This window comes from Rattus norvegicus, chromosome 7 (genome assembly GCF_036323735.1).
Source record: "Rattus norvegicus strain BN/NHsdMcwi chromosome 7, GRCr8, whole genome shotgun sequence".
In the NCBI taxonomy this organism is placed as follows: domain Eukaryota; kingdom Metazoa; phylum Chordata; class Mammalia; order Rodentia; family Muridae; genus Rattus; species Rattus norvegicus.
Window position 1 is genome coordinate 13629397 of NC_086025.1, and position 20171 is coordinate 13649567.

Here is a 20171-nt window from a genome sequence, read left to right on the forward strand (position 1 = left end):
AAAATTTCTTGATCAATATCATAACAAATTCATTGCATGAACAGTGATTTGTAGGCTATGTAAAATATGCTGTACAGTATTCATAGTAAGCAAATTAACATGAAAATAAAATATTGTCTATAGTGTAGCACAAAGTAAAATTGTCTTATGGGCTAGAAAATAATCCCTGGTTGTAATATATTTGTTCAGTAACTTCATACAATCAACATAGAGATTCTTAGCAGATATTAAATTGTTTAGATAATTTCTATATATACACTCATGTCAGAAAAAAAAGTAAATGTGTGATGCTTATCTGCAAGGAGGATACTGCAGATACATTAATTCAATTTTCAATCATGGGTAAACAGAAAACAATAGCAAAGACGATCATAATTAAGATGAAAGTAATAACATGATTTCTACAATGAAATTAAGATTATGGATCTCAAGTGATAAATTCACCTTGACAGTTGGTTACCCAGGAATGAGATTAAAAAAAGTGTCTGAAATGGTCAAAATTTTGTGTGTAGATGTTTATGTATCATAGAGCGATCTCTGAGTGAGGAGATCCATAGGAAAGCAAGTGGCAGGTAAACATAACAGTAATTGTATTAAGTTTTATAAAGTCTGGTGTTTCACTCAACTAGGTTATTGATGCCTGACATGGGTCTTTCCTTGCCTGGTTTATCCATTTCCAGTAATGAGTTCCTCCCAAGTAATATGTGTATATTACTTTCAAGGGCTCCCATATGATCACTTTCTTGGTAAACTGTTGTGTGAAGAAACACAGAGAGTCCAAACCTGGGATCTTGCAGTCTTAGAGGAAATAATTTTAATTCTGCCTGGAGAGGAGGATTATGTTCTTTTATATAATGACCTGTTTTTTTTTTTTACTGTGTATGGGCCTGAAGGATAATGTGCATTGGAACTCTCCAAGGATTGTGAAAATGGTTCTGGTAAATTTCTCAAGCTGATTAGAGTTACATATTCAGTCATCAAGTGATAAACATCATGAGGATATGGACACACACAAACACGCACACACACAGATGGGGAAAGAAAGAGATAGATGCACACACATAAACTCAAGCATATATATGCTACACAATGCAACTTAGCACTTCAAGACTTAGATCTCAGCTGAGATATCTATTAATATGCTATTCTCTTGGCTTTTTATTTCCTGGTTTTTACAGATGCCAACTCTCATCTTCATCATTGCATTCCCTTCCTGCCTAAATGATACAAAACACTATTTATATCAAGATGGGACTGTAATAATTGGTGCATTTTTACCTATTTTTCAATTATACCCACTGAAAGAAATGATGAATTGGAAAACATTGCATTTTGACAAAGAAAATGGATTAAGGTAAGTGTATTCAATTGATACCCTCTCTTTAAGTATTCAAGTGTTTTAGGTCAAGTGTGGAATTTAACACTATTGGATACATTTTCCATCATGACACTCTGTATCGTCTCTTCCAAGATGCTCTCTTTAATTTTGTTTTCTTGTTGACTACTCTTGATCTTTCAAATGGGAAGGGAAGAAAAAGATTTGGTTTCAGAGTTTTATGGTTTGTATTAGATAGGTAGAATTTGCCTACCTTCCCCTCTGCTCTGTCTAGTTCCTTGCATTCTGAGCACATACAATGACTTCTCTACAGTAGAATGGTTGTTGATAGTAGCTTGGCACACCAGTCCATGAAATTGAAAAAAATTTCAGTCATGAGTCTGTTAGAGCAGGTAATACCTTTGAAATCTGTGACTTTGAATTTCCCACTCAGGTTCCAGTTTGATAATTGTTGTTTGTTTCAGCCACCTTTGATTTGGGTGCAGTAAGGTAAGAACTAGAACTATATGTAACTTCACTACTGTTTTGTATTCTTAATATTTTGTAAAGATTGACTCCAATTATTTTCTACCTCTTTTATATCCAATTTTTTAAACCAAATCCCACCTACTCAATCCATGTTTCCATTATACATTTACTTGATTTTATGGATTATTCATAGAGACATATTCTATGAGATATGCTCACTGTGTGTTTATCCTTGGATCATCTTAAATCTAGAGGGATAACATGTCTGGATGGACAGTTTTTCTCCAGTTACCTCGGTGAACATAGCAATAAATTTCAATAGTCAATTACCTCAAGTGAAATAAAATATATTTCATAACATACAGGTATTTCTATAAATGTGGGGAATACTAAAATTGAATATTAGAAATGGAGAAACAAAACATATATCCAACACTGAAGTCAACATGGGGAAATAAAAATACACAATGAATGTCCAGCTCATGGTCAATTTTCAGAAAATTTCTAAAATAGCAAGGATTTTGGGGAAATTGACCATGGGACATTTTGCTAACATCTTAGTATGGTGATAATTATCTGATAAGGTCAGTGGATAGGGGAAATAACCCAGAATAAAATGTGATTAGATTGTGAGGACATCTTTTCATATTTGAAATAGAAAACATGATCATAGTAGTCCAAATTTCACAACTAGGTGAAATATTTCATGTGGTCTTCTACAAGTCCCAGAGGTGTGTGTGTGTGTGTGTGTGTGTGTGTGTGTGTGTGTGTGTGATTGTTGTTTTGCTTTGTTTTTTTTTTAGTTTTTCAAGGAATAAAGCTGCACATGTTTCTGATTTTCCTCTGCCTTGCAGTATCCCCTCCTTAGTCTACACTGCATACTCTGCCATGTCTCTACAGACAGTATATCAGTAGCAGTCTGGAGAGCATTAGCAAATGATTGCTCTTACAGTGAAACAGATTTAAGGAACTAACTCTTCAAATATGAAAAAGAAAAGAGTGACTTGTCAGATTATTTAATAGGTCATGAATTATGGATGATTTTGCTATTTCCATGTGTATTAAATATGTTTGCCTTATATAACAAATTTTAAAAGTATCCTGATTCGTTTAAGATTGGGTGTATTCATAGACATGTAGTAATTAATATCTACTAATCTTCAATCATGCTTCTTATTAAATTTATATAATATAGCTAGAGAGTATATAGTCAGTTTGAAATAGGATCCTCCTGACCATCTTTAGTCCATTTTTCACACACTCTGGTCCTATATGCACAAGTACAAGCATCATACTTACCATGAACACAGAGGTCATATGCTTTTGTGTGGCTGACCTTATCTACTACAACACTGATGTTTGAAGTTACCTGTTTATGACTGACCTTTTTTTCTTACTTTTATATTAAATCATTCTACAGTAACTTATTGTAAGTTATCCATTTTTGTAGTAAAAGTATATTGGAAGCAGAAACAGCAGTAAGACAAGTATGAAACTTATAGCCAAATAAAATGAGGTTGGAATAATTTTCTGTAGTGGCTTTTATACAACTATGATATTTCTCAGCAAAAAAAAAAAAATCACTGGTTATGTTATAAGCTAACAAATGATTCAGGTAAATTTCGAACCATACAAAAATCTTAATTATTAAAGTGTAATATCTATGGTTCAAAATCATTTACATAAAAATAACAGTCACTAGTCAAATAACAGCCCCATCCAACTATGGAAGCCATAGTCCTTGTTAAAGCAAAAAACAATAATTTCTTTTTTATTACTTTTTAAAATTAATTATTTATTTCTTTTATCTCTTTATTGGATATTTTATTTAAGTTTGAAATGAACCTTTCCAAGTTTCCTCTCCAGCTACCCCCTATCCCATCGCACTCCCCCTGCTTGGATGAGAGTGTTCTGCCGCCCATCCATGAACTCCCTCCCTCCAACTCTCCCTGGCACTCCCCTACACTGGGGAATGGACCCTTCACAGACCAAAGACCTCAACTTCCATTTGTGCCCTACAAGGCCATCCTCTGCTACATATGTGGCTGGAGCTATCGGTACCTCGATGTGTACACTTTTGTTGGTGGTTTAGTCCCTGGGAGCTCTGGGGTGTCTGGTTAATTGATATTGTTGTTCTTCCTAAGGGGTTGCAAACCCTTCAGCTCCTTCAGTCCTTTCTCTAACTCCTCCACTGGAGAACTCATTCTCAGTCCAATGGTCAGCTGCAGGAATATGCCTCTGTATTTGCCAGTATCTGGCAGAGCCTCTCAGGAGACAGCTATATCAGGATAATGTCAGTGCGAACTTCTTGGCATGTCATATGGTTCTGGATTTTGGGACTGTATATGGGTTCGATCCCTGAGTGGGACAGTCTCTGGATGGCCTTTCCTTCACTCAGTGCTCCACATTATGTCTCCCTACTTTCTCCTGTGACTATTTTATTCCTCATTCTAAGAAGGACTGAAGCATCCATATTTTGGTCGTCCATCTTGAGTTTCATGTGGTATGTAAATTTCATCTTGGGGAGTCTGAGCTCTTGGGCTAATATCCATTTATCAGTGAGGGCATACCATGTGTGTCCTTTTGTGACTTGGTTACCTCACTCAGAATATTTTCTAGTTTCATTCATTTGCATAATAATTTTATAAAGTCATTGTTTTTAATAGCTGAGTAGTACACATTATGGAAAAGTACCGCAGTTTCTCTACCTATTCCTCCATTGAAAGACATCTGTTTTTATTCCAGAATCTGGCTATTATAAATAGTGTTGCTGTGAAAATAGTAGAGCATGTGTCCTTGTCATATGCCATATGTTGTCATATATTCTTTTAATGTTGAAAATAGTTTTTGCTAACCTTCCGTTTACTGTTATTCCAAATGAATTTGAAAATTGCTTTTTCTATCTCTATGAAGAATTGAGCTGAAATTTTGATGGGGATTGCATTAATTCTGTAGATTGTTTTTGGAAAGATGGTCATTTTAGTATATTAATACTGCCAACTCATGAGCATGGGAGGCTTTCCATCTTCTGAGATTTTCTTCAATTTCTTTCTTCAGGTACTTGAAGTTCTTGTCATACAGATGCTTCACTTGCTCGATTAGAGTCACACCAAGGTATTTTATATTATTTGAGACTATTTTAAACTGTGTCTTTTCCATAATTTCTTTCTCAGCCTGTTTAACCTTTAAATAGATGAAGGCTACTGATTTGTTTGAGTTCATTTTATATCCTGGCACTTTTCTGAAGTTGTTTATCAGCGGTAGGAGTTCCTTGGTGGAATTTTTGGGGTCACTTAAGTACGCTATCATATTATCTGCAAATACTGATATTTTGCCTTCTTCCTTTACAATTTGTATCCATTTGATCACTTATTCTTGTCTAATTGCTCTGGCTTGGACTTTGAATACTACATGGAATAAGTAGAGAGAGAGAGAGAGAGAGAGAGAGAGAGAGAGAGAGAGAGAGAGAGAGAGAGAAAGAGAGAGTGGGTAGCCCTGTCTAGTCCCTGATTTTAGTGGGGTAGCTGAAGTTTCTTCCATTCAGTTTGATGCTGGCTACTGGTTTTTTATATATTGGTTTTAATATGGTTAGTTATGGGCTTGGATTCTTGATCTTTCCAAGACTTTTACCAAGAAGGGCTATTGAATTTTGTCAAATGATTTCTTAGCATGTAATGAGATTATTATGTGGATTTTTTTCTTTGAATTTGTTTATATAGGGGTCTATGTTGATGGATTTCGATACATTGAGCCATCCCTGAGTCCCTGGGATGAGGCCTATTGATCATGATGGATGATCTTTTTGATGTGTTCTTCGCTTCAATTTGGGAGAACTTTACTGAGTATCTTTTAGTCAATATTCATAAGGAAAATTGGTCAGAAGCTTTCAATTTTGGAGGGACATTATGTGGTTTAGGTATAAGTGTAATTGTAGCTTCATAGAATGAATTGGGTAGTGTTCCTTCTGTATCCATTTTGTGAAATAGTTTGAAAAGTATAGGTATTAGTTCTTTTTTGAAGGTCTGATTGAATTCTGCACTAAATGCACCTGGTTTATTCAATACTTCTATTCTTTAGGGGCTATGGGACTATTTAGATGGTTAATCTGATCCTGATATAATTTTAGTAACTGTTATCTGTTTTAAAAAGTCCATTTCCTCCAGATTTTCCAGTTTTGTTGAGTATAATTTTTGTAGTAGGATCTGAATATTTGTTGAATTTCCATACTTTCTGTTATTATGTCTTCCCTTTTTTTCTGATTTTGTTAATTTGGATAGTGTTGAATGGGTTATCTATTTTGTTGATTTTCTCAAAGGACCAGGTCCTGTTTTTTTTTTTTTTTTTTTTGATTCTTTGTACAGTACTTTTAGTTTTCACTTGGTTGATTTCAGCCCCGAGTTTATTTCCTGCACTCTATTCCTCTTGGGTATATTTGCTTGTTTCATTTCTAGAGCTTTCAGGTATGCTGTCAAGCTGTTAGTGTGTGCTCTCCCCAATTTCTTTTTGGAGACACTCAGAGTTATGAGTTTTACTCTATTGTGTCCCAAAAGTTTTGGTATGTTGTGCTTTCATTTTCATTAAATTCTAAAATGTTTTTATTTCTTTCTTTACTTCTTCCTTGCATAATTATCATTTAATAGACAATTGTTTACTTTCCATGTGTATGTGGGTTTTCTATAATTTTTGTTGTTATTGAAGACTTGCCTTAATCCATCATGATTTGATAGGATTCATGGAATTAATTCAATCTTTTTATATTTGTTGAGGCTTGTTTTATGACCGACTATATGGTCAGTTTTGGAGATGGTACAATGAAGTGCTGAGAAGAAGTCATACTTTTTTTTAGGTTGAAATGTTCTATAGATATCTGGTAATACCATCTGGTTGGTAACTTCTGTTAGATTCACCCTGTCTCTGTTTAGTTTCTGGTTTTATGATCTGTCCATTGCTGAGAGTTGGGTGTTGAAGTCTCCTGCTATTGTGTGAGGTGCAATGTGTGCTTTGAGCATGAGTAAAGTTTCTTTTATGAATGTGTGTTCTCTTGGAGCATAGATGTTCAGAATTGATAGTTCATCTTGGTAGATTTTTCTTTTGATGTATATGAAGTGTCCTTCCTTATCTTTTTGATAACTTTAATTGAAAGTCTATTTTATTCAATATTAAAATGCCTACACCAGTTCATTTCTTGGAACCATTTGTTTGGAAAAAATTTTCCAGCAACTTCCTCTGAGATAATTTCTATGATTTTCACTGAGGTGCATTTCTTGTATGCAACAAAATGCTAGGTCCTGTTTACATGTCCAGAGAGTTAATCTATGTTATTTTATCACATTGTTTAGTCCATTGATGTTAAGATATTTCTTAAAACGGGATTGGTGTTTCCTCTTATTTTTGTTGTTAGAGGTTGAAATATCTTTTTTGGGTTAGTTGAAAGAAGCTTACTTTCTTTCTTTATCTAATGTCAAATTCCCCTTGATATGTTAGAATTTTCCATCTATTAAACCTTGTAGGGCTAGAGTAGTGGAAAGTTACTGTGTATATTTGGTTTTCTCATGGAACATCTAAATTTCCCTGTCAATATTAATTTAGAGTTTTGCTGCATGTAGTAGCCTGGACTGGCATTTGTGTTCTCTTAGGGTCTGTATGATATATGCCCAGGATCTACTGTCTTTCATAGACTTTGTCCAGAAGTGTCGTATGATTCTGATAGGTATGTTTTTTTATGTTACTTGTCCTTTCTCCTTACTGCTTTGTTATATTTGTTTTGTGCATATCCTTTTTTTAAATTGGGTATTTTTTATTTACATTCCAAATGTTGCTCCCTTTCCCGGTTTCCCAGAAATAAGACCCCTATTCCATCCATTTCCCCTTCTTCAATAATGATATTCCCCTTCCCATCTACCTCCCTTACTCCCCCACTCTGACATTCCCATACACTGGGGATCCAACCTTGGCAGGACCAAGGGTTTCTCATTCCATTGGTGTCCAACAAGTCCATTCCCTGCTACATATGTAGTTGGAGCCGTGGGTCAGTCCATGTGTAATTTTTGGGTAGTGGTTTAGTCCTTGAGAGATCTGGTTGGTTGGCATTGCTGTTTTCTGGGGTTTCAAGCCGCTAGTTGGTTGGCATTTTTGTTTTACGGGATTGTAAGCCCATTTCAGCTCTTTCAATCATTTTCTATTTCCTCAAAATGGGTCCCGTTTTCAGATCAGAGGTTTGCGGCTAGCATTCGCCTCTATATTTGACATGCTCTGGCTATGTTTCTCAGGATACATCTATGTCTGGTTCATTTCAGCATGTACTTCCTAGCTTCATCCATCTTATCTAGTTTTGTTGGATATTTATGGTTCACATGTGGGGCAGGCTCCCAATATCCATTCCTTCAGTCTCTGCTCTAAAATTTGTCTCTATATCCCCCCTAGGAATATTTTTGTTCCTCTTTCTAAGAAGGAGTGAAGCACCTGCACTTTGGTCATCCAAACCAACAGGTATGACCTCATTTGCTCATACCTCTTGAGCTTCATGTAGTCTGTTGATTGTATCATGGGTAATTCAAGCTTTGGGCTAAGATCCACTTATTAGTGAGTGCATACCATGTGTGTTTTACTGTGATTGGGTTACCTCACTCAGGATGATATTTTATAGTTCCATCCATTTGCCTATGAATTTCATGAAGTCATTGTTTTTGATAGCTGAGTAGCAAACAATTGTGTAAATGTGCCACATATTCTGTATCTATTACTGTGTTGTCATGCATCTGGGTTATTTCCTTCTGGCTGTTATAAATGAGGTCGCTATGAACAGAAGGGAACACGTGTCTTTGTTGTACGTTGGAGCACATTTTGGTTATATTTCCAGGAAAAATATAGCTGTGTCCTCAGGTAGAAAAATGTTGAATTTTCTGAGGAACCTCCTGACTGATTTCCAGACTTGCCCAACTTGCAATACCACCAACAATGGAGGGGTGTTCCTATTCTCCACATGCTTGCCAGGATCTGCTGTCACCTGAGTTTTCTATCTTAGCCATTCCGACTGTGGTCAGGTGGAATATCAGTGTTGCTGTTATTTGCATTTTCCTGATGACTAAAGATGTTGAGAATTTGATTAGGTACTTCTCAGACATTTGATAGTCCTCAGCTGGGGTTTCTTTGTTTATCTCTGTACTCCATTTTTAATAGGGTTATTTGGCTCTCTGGAGTCTAACTTCTTGAATTCTTTGTATATTTTGGATATTAGCTCTCTATTGGATGTATCATTGGTAAGGATCTTTTCCCAATCTGTTGGACGCTGTTTTGTCTTAATGACAGTATCCTTTGCCTTACAGACACATTACAGCTTTAAGAGGTCCCATTTATTGATTCTTGATCTTAGTCACTGGAAATTTTCACCAGTGCCCATGTGATTGAGACTCTTTTCCACTTTTTCTTCTATTAATTTGAGTGCATCTGGTTTTATGTGGAGGTCCTTGATCTACTTGCACTTAAAGTTTTACAGGACAATACAAATGAATCAATCTGCATTCTACATGCTGCCCTCTAGCTGAATCAACAGCATTTGTTGAAAATGCTATCTTTTTCCAATATATGATTTTACCTCCTTTCTCAAAGGTCAAGTGACGATATGTGTGTGGGTTCATTTGTGGATCTTCAATTCTATTCCACTGATCTACCTGCCTGTTTCTGTACCAATACCATACAGTTTTTATCATTATTTCTCTTTAATACTGCTTGAGGTCAGGGACAGTAATTTCCCCCATAATTTCTTTTATTGTTGAGTATATTTTTCTATATCCTGTTTTTGTTATTCCAAATGAATTTGCAAATTGTTCTTTCTAAATCTGTAAAGAATTGATTTGGAATTTTGATGGGGATTGTATTCAATCTGTAGATTGTTTTTGGCATAATGCCCATTGTCACTATATTAACCCTGCCAATCCAAGAGCATGAGAGGTCTTACCGTTTTCTGAGATCGTCAGTTTCTCTCTTCAGAGACTGGAAGTTCTTGCCATACAGATCTTTCACTTCATTGGGTAAAAGTCACACCAAGGTATATTTTATTATTTGGGACTATTGTGAATGGTGTCATTTCCATAATTTCTGTCTCAGTCTGTTTATACTTTGAGTAGAGAAAGCCTACTCATTTGTTTGATTTAATTGTATATCCAGGCGCCTTGCTGAAGTTGTTTATCAGGCTTAGGAGTTCTCTGGTAGAGTGTTTATGGACACTCAAGTATAGTATCATATCATCTGCATATAGTGATATTTTGACTTCTTACACTCCTATTTATATTCTTTTGACTTCCTTTCATTGTCTGAATGCTCTGGCTAGTACTTCATGTACTATTGTAAATAAGTAAAAGAGTCTAGTCCCTGATTTTGGTGGCATTGCTTTAATTTTCTTTCCATTTAGTTTAATGTTGTCTACTGGTTTGCTGTATGTTGCTTTTACTATGGTTAGATATGGTCCTTGAATTGCTGATCTTTCCAGGACTTTTATCATGAAGGGGTGTCGAATTGTGTTAAATGCTTTATCAGCATCTAATGAAATGATCATGTGGTTTTTTTTTTCTTTGAGTTTGTTTATATAGTGGACTACATTGATGGCTTTTCCTATAATATACCATGCCTACATCCCTGCAATGAAGCCTACTCGGTCATGATGGATGATCATTTTGATGTGTTCTGGGATTCAATTTTTGAGAATTTTACTGAGTATTTTTGCACTGATATTCATTAGAGAAATTGGTCAGAAGTTCTCTTTTTTTTGTTGGGCCTTTGTGTGGTTTGAGTATGAGCATAATTTTTCTTCATAGAAGGAATTTGGTAGTGTGTGTTTCTCTTTCGTGGAATAGCTTGGACAGTATTGCTATGAGGCCTTCTATGACAGCCTGGTAGAATTCTGCACTAAACCTATCTGGTCCTGAGCTGTTTTTGTTCAGAGACATTTAATGACTGCTTCTATTTCTTTGGGAGTTATGGGGTTGTTTAGGTGGTTTATCTGTTCCCAATTTACCTTTCGTACCTCATATTTGTCTGGAAAATTGTCCATTTCTTCCAGATTTTCCAGTTTCATTGAATATAGATTTTTGTACTAGGATCTGATGATTTTTATTAATATCCTCAGATTCTGTTGTTATGTGTCCCCTTTCTTTCCTCATATCGTTAATTTGGATACATTCTCTGTGACCTCTGGTTATTCTGGCTAAGGGTTTATCTGTATTGATTTTCTCAAAGAACCAGATCCTGGTTTTGTTTATTCTTTGTATAGTTCTTTTTTGTTTCCACTTGGTTGATTTCAGCTTCTTGTTTGATTATTTCCTGCCTTCTACTACTCTTGGCTACATTTGCTTCTTTTTGTTCTAGAGCATTTAGGTGTGCTGTCAAGCTGCTGACATATGCTCTCTCCTATTTCTTTTTGCAGGCCCTCAGTGCTATAGGTTTTCTTCTTAGCCCTGCTTTCATTGTATCCCATAAGTTTGGGTATGTTGTATCATCATTTTCATTAAATTCTAAGAAGCTTTTAATTTCTTTCTTTTTTTCTTCCTTGACCAAGTTGTCTTTGAGTAAAGTGTTGTTCAACTTCCATGTATATCTGGTGTTCTGTCGTTATTGTTATAATTGAATACCAACCTTAAAATGTGGTGATCTGATAGGAGGCATGGGATTATTTCTACCTTTCTATGTCTGTTGAGGCCTGTTTTGTGACCAATTATATGGTCAATTTTGGGGAAGGTACCATGTCGTACTGAGAAGAATGTATACCCTTTTGTTTTAGAATGAAATGTTCTATATATATCTGTGTAGACCATTTGATTCATAATTGTGTTAATTTCTCTATGTCTCTGTTAATTTCTGTTTCTGATATATCCTTTGATGAGAGTGTGGTGTTGAAAACTCCCACTATAATTGTGTGAGGAGCAATGGATGATTTGAACTTTAATAAGGTCGTCTTTATGAGTGTAGATGCACCTGCACTTGGAGAATAGATTATTTTTATGATTGAGAATTTTTCTTGGTGTACTTTTTCCTTTCATGAATCTGAAGTGTCCTTCTGTCTCTTTTTGATGACTTTTAGTTAAAGTCAATTTTATTTGGCTCCTCAAACTTGTTTCTTCAGCGCATTTGCTTGGAAAATTGTTTTCCAGCCTTTTACTCTGTCTGTCCTTGTCTCTGAGTTAAGTGTCTGGAATGCAGCAAAATTCTGTATCCTCTTTACATATTCAATTTTTTAGTTTATGTTTTTTAATTGGGGAATTGTATCCATTGTTATTGATACATGTTAAGGAATTGTGGTTGTTGCTTCCTGTCATTTTTTTTGTTATAGGTGGAATTATGTTTGTGTGTCTCTCTTCTTTTAGGTTCTTTGCTAGGAGATTAGATTCTTGCTTTTTCTAATGTGTAGTTTTCTTCCTTATCTTAGAATTGTCCATTTATTATCTTTTGTAGGTCTGGATTTGTAGAAAGATATTGTATAAATTTGGTATTGTCATGGAATATCTTGGTTTCTCTGTATATGTTAATTGAGACATTTGCTTAATATAGGATCCTGGGCTGACATTTGTCTTCTCTGAGAGTCTGTATGACATCTGCTTAGTGTCTTCTGGCTTTCATTGATTCTGGTGGGAAGTCTGGTATAATTCTGATAAGTCTTCATTTATATATTACTTGATCTTTTTCCCTTATGACTTTTAATATTCTTTCTTTTGTGCATTTTGTTTTGAATATTATGTGACAGGAGTAATTTCTTTTCTGATCCAATCTATTTAGTGTTCTGCATTTTTCTTTTTTTTTTTTTTTTTTTTTGGCTTTCAAGTTACTTAGGAAAGAGAAAAGTAACTTTCTTCTCTTTCCCCATCTTTTTTTTTACTTTTATTTTATTTTATTTTATTTATTTATTTTTTTTATTAACTTGAGTATTTCTTATATATATTTCAAGTGTTATTCCCTTTCCCGGTTTCCGGGCAAACATCCCCCTCCCCCCTCCCCTTCCTTATGGGTGTTTCCCTCCCAACCCTCCCCCCATTGCCGCCCTCCCCCCATAGTCTAGTTCACTGGGGGTTCAGTCTTAGCAGGACCCAGAGCTTGCCCTTCCACTGGTGCTCTTACTAGGATATTCATTGCTACCTATGGGGTCAGAGTCCAGGGTCAGTCCATGTATAGTCTTTAGGTAGTGGCTTAGTCCCTGGAAGCTCTGGTTGCTTGGCATTGTTGTACTTTTGGGGTCTCGAGCCCCTTCAAGCTCTTCCAGTTCTTTCTCTGATTCCTTCAACGGGGGACCTATTCTCAGTTCAGTGGTTTGCTGCTGGCATTTGCCTCTGTATTTGCTGTATTCTGGCTGTGTCTCTCAGGAGCGATCTACATCTGGCTCCTGTCAGTCTGCACTTCTTTGCTTCATCCATCTTGTCTAATTGGGTGGCTGTATATGTATGGGCCACATGTGGGGCAGGCTCTGAATGGGAGTTCTTTAAGTCTCTGTTTTAATCTTTGCCTCTCTCTTCCCTGCCAAGGGTATTCTTTTTCCTCATTTAAAGAAGGAGTGAAGCATTCACATTTTGATCATCCGTCTTGAGTTTCGTTTGTTCTAGGGATCTACGGTAATTCAAGCATTTGGGCTAATAGCCACTTATCAATGAGTGCATACCATGTAAGTCTTTCTGTGATTGGGTTAGCTCACTCAGGATGATATTTTCCAGTTCCAACCATTTGCCTACGAATTTCATAAACTCGTTGTTTTTGATAGCTGATTAATATTCCATTGTGTAGATGTACCACATTTTCTGTATCCATTCCTCTGTTGAAGGGCATCTGGGTTCTTCCCAGTTTCTGGCTATTATAAATAAGGCTGCGATGAACATAGTGGAGTACGTGTCTCTTTTATATGTTGAGGCATCTTTTGGGTATATGCCCAAGAGAGGTATAGCTGGATCCTCAGGCAGTTCAATGTCCAATTTTCTGAGGAACCTCCAGACTGATTTCCAGAATGGTTTTACCAGTCTGCAATCCCACCAACAATGGAGGAGTGTTCCTCTTTCTCCACATCCTTGCCAGCATCTGCTGTCACCTGTTTTTGATCTTAGCCATTCTCACTGGTGTGAGGTGAAATCTCAGGGTTGTTTTGATTTGCATTTCCCTTATGACTAAAGATGTTGAACATTTCTTTAGGTGTTTCTCAGCCATTCGGCATTCCTCAGCTGTGAATTCTTTGTTTAGCTCTGAACCCCATTTTTAAATAGGGTTATTTGTTTCCCTGCAGTCTACCTTCTTGAGTTCTTTGTATATTTTGGATATAAGGCCTCTATCTGTTGTAGGATTGGTAAAGATCTTTTCCCAATCTGTTGGTTGCTGTTTTGTCCTAACCACAGTGTCCTTTGCCTTACAGAAGCTTTGCAGTTTTATGAGATCCCATTTGTCGCTTCTTGATCTTAGAGCCTAAGCCATTGGTGTTTTGTTCAGGAAATTTTTTCCAGTGCCCATGTGTTCCAGATGCTTCCCTAGTTTTTCTTCTATTAGTTTGAGTGTGTCTGGTTTGATGTGGAGGTCCTTGATCCACTTGGACTTAAGCTTTGTACAGGGTGATAAGGTTGGATCGATCTGCATTCTTCTATATGTTGCCCTCCAGTTGAACCAGCACCATTTGCTGAAAATGCTATCTTTTTTCCATTGGATGGTTTTGGCTCCTTTGTCAAAAATCAAGTGACCATAGGTGTGTGGGTTCATTTCTGGGTCTTCAATTCTATTCCATTGGTCTATCTGTCTGTCTCTGTACCAATACCATGCAGTTTTTATCACTATTGCTCTGTAATACTGCTTGAGTTCAGGGATAGTGATTCCCCCTGAAGTCCTTTTATTGTTGAGGATAGCTTTAGCTATCCTGGGTTTTTTGTTATTCCAGATGAATTTGCAAATTGTTCTGTCTAACACTTTGAAGAATTGGATTGGTATTTTGATGGGGATTGCATTGAATCTGTAGATTGCTTTTGGTAGAATGGCCATTTTTACTATATTAATCCTGCCAATCCATGAGCATGGGAGATCTTTCCATCTTCTGAGGTCTTCTTCAATTTCTTTCCTCAGTGTCTTGAAGTTCTTATTGTACAGATCTTTTACTTGCTTGGTTAAAGTCACACCAAGGTACTTTATATTATTTGGGTCTATTATGAAGGGTGTCGTTTCCCTAATTTCTTTCTCGGCTTGTTTCTCTTTTGTATAGAGGAAGGCAACTGATTTATTTGAGTTAATTTTATACCCAGCAACTTTGCTGAAGTTGTTTATCAGCTTTAGTAGTTCACTGGTGGAACTTTTGGGATCACTTAAATATACTATCATGTCATCTGCAAATAGTGATATTTTGACCTCTTCTTTTCCGATCTGTATCCCTTTGATCTCCTTTTGTTGTCTGATTGCTCTGGCTAGAACTTCAAGAACTATATTGAATAAGTAGGGAGAGAGTGGGCAGCCTTGTCTAGTCCCTGATTTTAGTGGGACTGCTTCAAGTTTCTCTCCATTTAGTTTAATGTTAGCAACTGGTTTGCTGTATATGGCTATTACTATGTTTAGGTATGGGCCTTGAATTCCTATTCTTTCCAGGACTTTTATCATGAAGGGGTGTTGAATTTTGTCAAATGCTTTCTCAGCATCTAATGAAATAATCATGTGGTTCTGTTCTTTCAGTTTGTTTATATAATGGATCACGTTGATGGTTTTCCGTATATTAAACCATCCCTGCATGCCTGGGATGAAGCCTACTTGATCATGGTGGATGATTGTTTTGATGTGCTCTAGATTTCGGTTTGCCAGAATTTTATTGAGTATTTTTGCGTCGATATTCATAAGGGAAATTGGTCTGAAGTTCTCTTTCTTTGTTGTGTCTTTGTGTGGTTTAGGTATAAGAGTAATTGTGGCTTCGTAGAAGGAATTCGGTAGTGCTCCATCCGTTTCAATTTTGTGGAATAGTTTGGATAATATTGGTATGAGGTCTTCTATGAAGGTTTGATAGAATTCTGCACTAAACCCGTCTGGACCTGGGCTCTTTTTGGTTGGGAGACCTTTAATGACTGCTTCTATTTCCTTAGGAGTTATGGGGTTGTTTAACTGTTTTATCTGTTCCTGATTTAACTTCGATACCTGGTATCTGTCTAGGAAATTGTCCATTTCCTGAAGATTTTCAAGTTTTGTTGAATATAGGTTTTTATAGTAAGATCTGATGATTTTTTGAATTTCCTCTGAATCTGTAGTTGTGTCTCCCTTTTCATTTCTGATTTTGTTAATTTGGACGCACTCTATGTGTCCTCTCGTTAGTCTGGCTAAGGGTTTATCTATCTTGTTGATTTTCTCAAAGAACCAATTTTTGGTTCTGTTGATTCTTTCTATGGTCCTTTTTGTTTCTACTTTGCTGATTTCAGCTCTGAGTTTGATTATTTCCTGCCTTCTACTCCTGCTGGGTGTATTTGCTTCTTTTCGTTCTAGATCTTTTAGGTGTGCTGTCAAGCTGCTGACATATGCTCTTTCCTGTTTCTTTCTGCAGGCACTCAGCGCTATGAGTTTTCCTCTTAGCACAGCTTTCATTGTGTCCCATATGTTTGGGTATGTTGTATCTTCATTTTCATTAAATTCTAAAAAGTTTTTAATTTCTTTCTTTATTTCTTCCTTGACCAGGTTATCATTGAGTAGAGCATTGTTCAATTTCCACGTATATGTGGGCATTCTTCCCTTATTGTTATTAAAGACCAGTTTTAGGCCGTGGTGGTCCGATAGCACGCATGGGATTATTTCTATCTTTCTGTACCTGTTGAGGCCCGTTTTTTGACCAATTATATGGTCAATTTTGGAGAAAGTACCATGAGGAGCTGAGAAGAAGGTATATCCTTTTGCTTTAGGATAGAATGTTCTATAAATATCCGTTAAGTCCATTTGGCTCATGACTTCTCTTAGTCTGTCGACATCACTGTTTAATTTCTGTTTCCATGATCTGTCCATTGATGAGAGTGGGGTGTTGAAATCTCCCACTATTATTGTGTGAGGTGCAATGGGCGCTTTGAGCTTTAGTAAGGTTTCTTTTACGTATGTAGGTGCCCTTGTATTTGGGGCATAGATATTTAGGATTGAGAGTTCATCTTGGTGGATTTTTCCTTTGATGAATATGAAGTGTCCTTCCTTATCTTTTTTGATGACTTTTAGTTGGAAATTGATTTTATTTGATATTAGAATGGCTACTCCAGCTTGCTTCTTCTGACCATTTGCTTGGAAAGTTGTTTTCCAGCCTTTCACTCTGAGGTAGTGTCTGTCCTTGTGTCTGAGGTGTGTTTCCTGTAGGCAGCAGAATGCAGGGTCCTCGTTTCATATCCAGTTTGTTAATCTATTTCTTTTTATTGGGGAGTTGAGGCCATTGATATTGAGAGATATTAAGGAATAGTGATTATTGCTTCCCGTTATATTCATATTTGGATGTGAGGTTATGTTTGTGTGCTTTCATTCTCTTTGTTTTGTTGCCAAGACGATTAGTTTCTTGCTTCTTCTAGGGTATAGCTTGCCTCCTTATGTTGGGCTTTACCATTTATTATCCTTTGTAGTGCTGGATTTGTAGAAAGATATTATGTAAATTTGGTTTTTGTCATGGAATATCTTGGTTTCTCCATCAATGTTAATTGAGAGTTTTGCTGGATACAGTAACCTGGGCTGGCATTTGTGTTCTCTTAGGGTCTGTATGACATCAGTCCAGGATCTTCTGGCCTTCATAGTTTCTGGCGAGAAGTCTGGTGTGATTCTGATAGGTCTCCCTTTATATGTTACTTGACCTTTTTCCCTTACTGCTTTTAGTATTCTTTCTTTATTTTGTGCGTTTGGTGTTTTGACAATTATGTGATGGGAGGTGCTTCTTTTCTGGTCCAATCTATTTGGAGTTCTGTAGGCTTCTTGTATGTCTATGGGTATCTCTTTTTTTAGGTTAGGGAAGTTTTCTTCTATGATTTTGTTGAAGATATTTACTGGTCCTTTGAGCTGGGAGTCTTCACTCTCTTCTATACCTATTATCCTTAGGTTTGATCTTCTCATTGAGTCCTGGATTTCCTGTATGTTTTGGACCAGTAGCTTTTTCTGCTTTACATTATCTTTGACAGTTGAGTCAATGATTTCTATGGAATCTTCTGCTCCTGAGATTCTCTCTCCCATCTCTTGTATTCTGTTGGTGAAGTTTGTATCTACAGCTCCTTGTCTCTTCTTTTGGTTTTCTATATCCAGGGTTGTTTCCATGTGTTCTTTCTTGATTGCTTCTATTTCCAATTTTAATTCCTTCAACTGCTTGATTGTGTTTTCCTGGAATTCTTTCAGGGATTTTTGTGTCTCCTCTCTATGGGCTTCTACTTGTTTATTTATGTTTTCCTGGAATTCTTTCAGGGATTTTTGTGTCTCCTCTCTATGGGCTTCTACTTGTTTATGTATGTTTTCCTGGACTTCTTTTAGTTATTTTTGCGATTCTTTCAAGCATTTTTGCGATTCCTCTCTGTAGGCTTCTACTTGTTCTCTAAGGGAGTTCTTCACGTCTTTCTTGAAGTCCTCCAGCATCATGATCAAAAATGATTTTGAAACTAGATCTTGCTTTTCTGGTGTGTTTGGATGTTCCATGTTTGTTTTGATGGGAGAATTGGGCTCCGATGGTGCCATGTAGTCTTGGTTTCTGTTGCTTGGGTTCCTGCGCTTGCCTCTCACCATCAGATTATCTCTAGTGTTACTTTGTTCTGCTATTTCTGACAGTGGCTAAACTGTCCTATAAGACTCTGTGTCAGGAGTGCTGTAGACCTGTTTTCCTCTCTTTCAGTCAGTTATGGGGACAGAGTGTTCTGCTTTCGGGCGTGTAGTTTTTCCTCTCTACAGGTCTTCAGCTGTTCCTGTGGGCCTGTGTCTTGAGTTCACCAGGCAGCTTTCTTGCAGCAGAAAAGTTGGTCTTACCTGTGGTCCCGAGGCTCAAGTTCGCTCATGGGGTGCTGCCCACGGGCTCTCTGCAGCGGCAGCAACCATGAAGACCTGTGCCGCCGTTTCCGGGAGCTTCAGTGCACCAGGGTTCCAGATGGTCTTTGGCTTTTTCCTCTGGCGTCCGAGATGTTTGTGCAGAGAGCAGTCTCTTCTGGTTTCCCAGGCTTGTCTGCCTCTCTGAAGGTTCAGTTCTCCCTCCCATGGGATTTGGGTGCAGAGAACTGTTTATCTGGTCTGTTTCCCTCAGGTTCCGGCGGTGTCTCAGGCAGGGGTCCTGCCGCTCCTGGGCCCATGGGAGCCCAGAGGCCTTATACATTTTCCTCTTGGGCCAGGGATGTGGGCAGGGGTGAGCAGTGTTGGTGGTCTCTTCCGCTCTGCAGCCTCAGGAGTGCCCACCTGACCAGGCAGTTGGGTCTCTCTCTCACAGGGTCTGGGGGCAGAGAGCTGCTTCGGGCCGGGATCCGCGGGTGTGGGTTTGTGGTTCTTCTTTAAGGTCTTCTACTTGTTTACTTGCGTTCTCTTGTATTTCTTTAAGGATTTATTTATGTCCTGCTTAAAGTCCTCCATCAAAATTATAAGATATAATTTTATATCTAAATCTTGCTTTTCCAGTGTGTCATGATATTCAGTATTTGCTTTGGTTGGAAAGCTGTGTTCTGATGGGGCAAAGTAGACTTGGTTTCTGTTGCTTAGGTTCCTGTACTTGCCTCTCACCACCAGGTTGTCTCTGGTGTTAGCTTTTCTTGCTGTTTCTGATAGTGAATTTTCCATCCTTTAGGCCAGTGTCTGTCAGCATTCCTGTAGACCTATTTTCTTTCTGCCAGATCTGGGAACAGAGACCTCTGCTCTTAAGTGTGTGGGCATTCCTGGCCAATGACTTTGAGTTCTTGGCACAGGTAGAAACATGAAGTGTTCTGCCCATGACTGTTCCTAGGTCCCTGTACCCAGAGGGGCAATATGGCACTAGGTGATTTCCTCTTGGGTTGGAAATGTAGGCAGAGAGTATTCTCCTCTGAGTTCTCAGGAGTGCCTGCACTTCTGAGTGTCCAACTTTCTCCCCAACAGGATTTGGGTGCAGGTTTGTGACTGGTTCAGTTCAGTTCTGGATGCACACCTGACCCAACATGGTCCTGTGGTTGACTACTCATATATTATTGTATCTGGAGGCACTATGCAGTTTTTTCGTAGGCAAGGGACGTAGGAAAGATGGGCAGAAGTGGCAGTCTGTCCTGTGGTCTCAGGATTGTTCAAAGTTCTGGGTGTTCAGCTCTCTCCCTCACAGGATTTCACATTTAATGTTTTAATTATTATATTACAGAAAGTGTTTCTTTTCTAGTCCAGACTATTTGGAATTCTACAGGTTTGTTGTATGTTCATGGGGATTTATTTCTTTAGGTTA

General features: G+C 37.4%; 1 protein-coding gene across 1 annotated transcript in view; it reads left to right on the plus strand.

Moving 5' to 3' along the window:
• The first annotated feature begins 1121 nt into the window (after positions 1–1121).
• Positions 1122–20171, plus strand: part of Vom2r55 (vomeronasal 2 receptor, 55) — a 66171-nt gene continuing 47121 nt past the window's right edge. Inside the window, exon 1 of the mRNA XM_039079932.2 lies at positions 1122–1354. Within this exon, the coding sequence (XP_038935860.1) occupies positions 1140–1354 (215 nt within the window). The 5' untranslated portion in view covers positions 1122–1139. The remainder of the gene's footprint in view (positions 1355–20171) is intronic.